We start from the raw sequence: 5,817 nt of genomic DNA, 5'->3' as shown, positions 1-5,817 counted from the left end.
ACCTCGATCTCGCCAGACTATGCGCCAGCCGCGGCCGTCGCTGCTCGTCGAGGCCACTCTCCCGGCCGCCTCTATGGAGGACAGGGGTTGGAGCGGAGAAGGGGACACGGGTGCGTGGTCCTGCCGCCAGGCGCGCGTGGCTCCGGCTCCGCCCCCTTTGACTCCTCGTCGTCCGCCCGCGGAACCAGCAACCATCTCCAGAGAAGCTCCCGGTATGCATGCGCTCCCCCAATCCTATTCCAAAACTTCATCTTTCCCCCAATATTATTATCACTGAAAGATGTTGCTTCTTTTGACCAATCAGCCGGACGAGAACGAATCCGTATGCTCCAGCACCTTGTTCTGATCTGACCAGGCCATCGTCATCAAGGTCCTGCCCTGCTGCAACCCTCTATACTGGCACAATCTGAATACAACCATAGCACCTTGCTTTCTGTTTGTTTAGTCTAGCTGCAGTTTCAATCAATCGAGCTGCTGGTTTTGGTCTCACCAAAAACTGAACCATCATGTTGTTTGTTTACCTCACATACACTTTTGGTTGATGAAAAAAATCCTATTAAGACAATACGAATTAGGAAATAAATCATGTCATGTCTGTGTGTGTGTCAAGATCTTGATCCTAGCCATGTTACAGACTTGAGGATGCTGGGGCATAACTGCATATAGCATCAATGCAACTTGGTTAATTGAGTCTTTTGATTATCTCTTCAGAGTACTAAGCACTGAGCAGTCCATCTTGTTGCTGCAATTTAATGTTTTCAGAATATGGTTTGAGCTGAATTATATGCAGAATACTGAGTAGCCTGTTACACACAATTTACATCTATCCAGATCACTCATATGCAGAAATACTTAATTTTGTCTCCTCTTGATAGCTGACACTGCTTTTTTTCACTGCATTTTTTCACTGGAGTAGTAAAATGGAAGTGCGAGCAAAGCAAAGCAAGAGGGATATACTCCATTAACTAATGCGGATCTCTACAAGGAAGTCCTTGCTTGCTTGTGTAGTGCATTACTTCCTTGATTGCTTGGTGTGCTTTTATGAGTAGGAATTGGCTTGCATAAATATCTTGATCATTCAACTTAAATACAGTTCAAACTGCAGTTTAAATTCATGCATCTTTTATAATCTTAATGATGCCATACAATGGAGCCAGTGGAAGAAGTAGATAAATGGAGATGACATGTATCATTTCCAGGTACATCTATGACTTGATTTAAAACTGCATACTTTCTTTTCCTTCCAAACAAGCTCGTTGGGAGCATATTTGATTGTATATGTAATAGGGGTATGGTTTTTCTTTCACCATTCTACAATGACAAGCCTTGAGATAATTTTTTAAAGTTTTGTGGTTTTAACAGATCATTGTGTACATACAGTTCAGTAATTATGGTTGCTTGTGAGAAATGCTAGGAGTTGTTGCTTGTTGCTTGTGAGAAATGCAATTTTCAACTTGCAACTGATATGAAGTTTAAATACAGTTCAAATTGGTACTGCCAATACTCCTACTGCTACTATCAATACTCTTACTGCTACTGGCAGTATTTCCTATTGTTACTGACATTATTTTAACACATTGTTATACTCCAGGACGGTGGTTTCTTGGCGATTCAGCACGCCTCAGGCAACGAGCAGCTTGAGGTGTGCATGATCTTGTCCAGGAGCTGTGCGCGAATGTTCAATGTGAGCCAGCCAAGGAGCACCAGTTATCACACATAGTGGCGTACATATGAAAGATGCATACTGCTCCACTATACTTGAGCATCTTCGCAAGGTGCATCACTTTCCTAATCTTGCATCTGCTTCTAGAGAACTCTTTATTTCGATCATCTGTTGAAATACAAGTCTTACAACTCTGACCTGCATGTTGATTCTGATCGTCATCTTCTTCAGGTGGAGGATTGCAATTGAGGTCAAAGAATTGCTGAGCCATGCGCTGGTTGGACATCGCCCACTGCTGCTTGCCAAAGATCATGCACTGAAGATTGCCGGAGATCACAGCCAGGTTACTTGCCGGAGATCACGCCCTTGAGATTGCCGGAGATCATGGCCTGGTGCTTATCATGGCCTGGTGCTTGCCGGAGATCACGGCTTCTTGGTGGCGTCCATGCCGCTTCTGATGTCGCGGGAGCGGATGTCGCCGGTGGCGCCCTGCTGCTTGGCCAGGACTTGCTTGTAATACTCCCTCCGTCTATTAATGGATGTGTTGGGAGGTTGGTTTAAATTCGGATGTATTATTGTACTACTACTAAAAAGTGTCTAGATACATCCGAATTTAGACAACTTTTAGAGGAGAATTAAAGTTGTAGCTGTCGAATTAAATGGTACATTTGCACTATATATGATGTGGGATGTTTTATTTGTTTCTGAAACCCAAACCTTTGTGGGGTATGTTGAGCGAGAATTTTGTTCCGCTGTAATGCAATTAAATTATATATATATTAGTATTTAGTTGGAGCCGCCCGTCATCAAGTGCAATTAACGGAGCGTGCATCTGGGCTGGTGCGTTTCCTGCGATGCGACTGCGAGAGGGAAGGAAAAGGATAAATGGAGCGACAGCGACGTTTCTTCGCAGCCCCCGCGCCAGCCGAGCTGACGTGTCGTGGCGGTCCGGTGCAGAGCCTGACCTTGCTCCCGTCGTAGCAGAGCCTGAACGGCGCTACGGCGGCCACGCGAGGGATCATGGCCGTCTCCGCCGCGAACGCGTCGGTGACGGCCTTGTGGATGGAGCTCTCCAGCACGGTATAGGGCGCCGTGCTCAGCTTGGTGCCTCCCACGCCCTGCTTGTCGATTCCCAGGAGCGTGGCGTTGAGCGGCACGACGCGGCCGTTCACCTTGATGGCCGTCACGCCGATGAAGTACTCGGTCGACTTGTCCCCCTTGCCGGAGACCCCCGCGGTGCTCACGTTGTTGACGAGGAGCGGCGTGTAGAGGAGCGAGCCGGCGGAGAGGTCCACCCCGGGCTGGAACGCGTAGGGCGCGTCCCCGAAGACGACGACCCCGGCCGAGGTGGTCGAGGGGAGGCAGAGCGCGAATCTGGGCGTGAAGCGGAACGTGGCGGCGAGCTGCGTCGGGAGCGCGAAGCGGGCGCGGCTGAGCGACGCCATGCCGGCGGCGCCCGACGCGAGGCCCTCGGTGAGGAACTTGGCGCCGCAGGCGAACAGGAACGCCGGCGCGGCGGCGAGCGGCCCCGGCGTCGGGCGGAAGGTGGTGGGCAGCGAGAGCACGTCGGTGATGAGGTTGCCGCCGGTGGCGACGCGCGTGACGGTGTTCTCGGGAAACCCGCCGCAGGTGTCGTTGAGGCACCCGGGCGACGGCGCGCCGACGCAGCTGGTGGCGCAGGCGGCCGTGCGGGCCAGGCGGCACGGCTTGGACGCGCACGGCACGCGGGCGTAGGAGGAGGACGCGTACGACCCGGGGTCGCAGTCCACCCAGAGCGTGGCGCCGCCCAGGTCGAGCACCGCCGTCACGGGCGTCTGCGGCGTGCGCTGCCGGAAGCTGGTCAGGTACTGCAGCGTCGCGCTGTCCTTGCGCACCGGCAGCACCACGGCGGTCGGGTTCTTGCCGCTGCTGCTCGCCGCGCGGCAGGAGCACGTCGACAGCAGGAGGAGGAGCATAGCGGTGGCGGACTGGCGGTGGAAGCGACGAGATGGGACGAACGTGCCATGTTGGGCTCGATCGGTAGAGTGTGGCATCGGCAGCGGGGAGGCAAGAAGATGTTTATAACGCTGGTTGGGGTTGGCTGTCGCGATCCAGCACAGCGAGGCGGGAAGTGGCGGCTAGGCTAGGCGGGGTGCGAGACGCCGGAATGGAATGGACCAAACGAGTGGACTGGGAACTGTATTTTCGTTCAAGGAGTCGCCGTCGAGGAGCATGCATACGTGCAGGGCTGTCCATGCATGCCCCCAATTTAATTTCTTAATTTATGGTTGAGATGAGATCCAAGGCAAGGAACTTTGTCAGCAGATGCTCATTATCCTGACGGATCGACCTGCCCATTTGTCGCCGGGTCGACGAGTCGTCTTCATGGAGAATGGCGTCGGCCCAGGGAATACCGGCGAGCGGACGATGAAAACACGGGAGGAGGAGTAGGTTTCATTTGGGAAGCAAAAAAGCTGACCTTGCAGCACGCGGGAGCACGCAGCAGCTTTTCCTCGCGCACGCCGACGAGGCGACGCCGGTGGTGAAACGATCGGCGGGCCATGGATCGAGCTGGACCATGCTGCTCATCGTGGTGGTCGTGGGCTCTGAAATCGCGGTGCTCACTGGTCTGCTACTCTGCTAATTGCGTCCACAGCTTTACAAATTACAAGCGACAACCAACGAGCAATAGTGTGACTCTACTCAAGTTGGGGGCGAGGTTATGACTCGGCTCTGAAAGCGTGACATGCATGCATCACGAATCAGATATCAGCTTAATTACCAGACACACATTGAGGGTTTCAACGGTAACCTAAAATGACTTTTCATGCAATTAGCCAAGTTAAACACCTTGACTGAGTTCAAATGAGAGGTATAGAATATAGATTCTAAGACCATCTCCAGTCTTTGGATAAACTATAATCCTTCCTTTTTAGCTGAATGTTTGCTGAATGATTGTAACGCTGATGATTAATGAATGAAATGGTTTTGAGTCGCAAAAAAAAAAAAAACGATCATCTCCAATCGCGTCCCCCAAACCGTCCCCTAAACGGCGCCGGATTGAGCGTGCGGAGGACGTGTTTTGTTCGTGCCTGTTTGCGGAGATTGTTTTCAAATTAAAATACAACAAACAATAAAACAATTAAACAACTAAACAAATATAATAAATAGGGCTAGATCAAGGTGCCGCGGTGTCGAGGTTTTAACCACGGCAGATACTACGGGGTAGCACATAGAGGTGTAGAGCAAGGCGGCGTAGGAGAATCCGGAAACGGGATTGGCACACAATGTACCCAGGTTCACGTCCCCGCGGTGGGGGATCGCTACGTCCTGCTAAAAATCTACTATATGATCATAGTGTCGCCAACGTTAGGCGACTTGCTTTGTGGTAGCTGCCAGAGGTGGAGGGGGAGATTGGATCTAATGAGAGATTATGTCTGGGAATGTCTCCTTAAGGAGGTACCCTGGTGGCTTTATATATGCAGCCACCTAGGGTTTACAGGTATAAGGCCTCTTGGGCCACTACGCTTTCTTAAAGGGCCTTGTGCAGATCCAGTCGCTCATGGCTTCAGTCGCTAGGGCGCTTGGTCCAGTCGCCCGCCGACTGGAGCTGTCTTGTGCTCTCTCTTCATCCGACGAGTGAGCTGGGCGATGGGCCCCCTAGGGCGTATCCCCATCGCAGTCCCCGATCGCGTCGTGGATTCGGCGTGGGCTTGAGGCAGGGCGCGGAGAGTCTTGGCTATGGATCGTGGTGAATCGGCGACGAGCTCCCGAAACGAAGAGGCAATCTTGAAACAAAGGGTAGTCGATACGAGCGAGTCGGCATAAACCAATCGGCGTGAACCGGCTTGGTGAGGGCCATTCGGCGTGAGCCGGCTCGGCGAAGCCACCAGTTGCGGCGAGTCCCAGACCGTGGAGCGTGCCGAGTCCCCGAGCATGCCGAATGGCGAGGACGGGCGACCGGCGAGTAGCGTTGTCTGTAGCGCGCCGAGTCCCCGAGCATGGCGACTGGCGAGGTCGGGCGACCGGCGAGTAGCGCTGTTTGTAGCGCGCCGAGTCCCCGAGCGTGGCCAATGGCGAGGTCGGGCGACCGGCGAATAGCGCTGTCTGTAGCGCGCCGAGTCCCCGAGCGTGACGAATGGCGAGGTCGGGTGACCGACGAGTAGCGTTGTCTG

General features: G+C 53.1%; 1 protein-coding gene across 1 annotated transcript; it reads right to left on the bottom strand.

Annotated features, from left to right (window-relative positions):
* Positions 1-2,086: 2,086 nt before the first annotated feature.
* Positions 2,087-3,618, bottom strand: LOC124648842 (probable aspartic proteinase GIP2). Its single transcript, XM_047188538.1, has 2 exons — positions 2,624-3,618; positions 2,087-2,192 (listed from the first exon to the last, which is right to left on the bottom strand). Exons 1-2 carry the CDS (start codon positions 3,616-3,618, stop codon positions 2,087-2,089), a joined length of 1,101 nt encoding a protein of 366 aa, XP_047044494.1.
* Between the last annotated feature and the right edge of the window lie 2,199 nt (positions 3,619-5,817).

Source organism: Lolium rigidum, chromosome 4 (assembly GCF_022539505.1).
Source record: "Lolium rigidum isolate FL_2022 chromosome 4, APGP_CSIRO_Lrig_0.1, whole genome shotgun sequence".
In the NCBI taxonomy this organism is placed as follows: Eukaryota; Viridiplantae; Streptophyta; class Magnoliopsida; order Poales; family Poaceae; genus Lolium; species Lolium rigidum.
This window is presented reverse-complemented; position numbering and strand designations above follow the sequence as displayed.

Excerpts from the sequence above, each read along its gene's own strand:
- LOC124648842 (XM_047188538.1), bottom strand. The coding sequence starts at position 3,618 with ATGCTCCTCCTCCTGCTGTCGACGTGCTCCTGCCGCGCGGCGAGCAGC. Across the intron at positions 2,193-2,623 it reads TACGACGGGAGCAAGGTCAG|ACGGAGGGAGTATTACAAGC; the intron begins GCTCTGCACCGG and ends ATCCATTAATAG.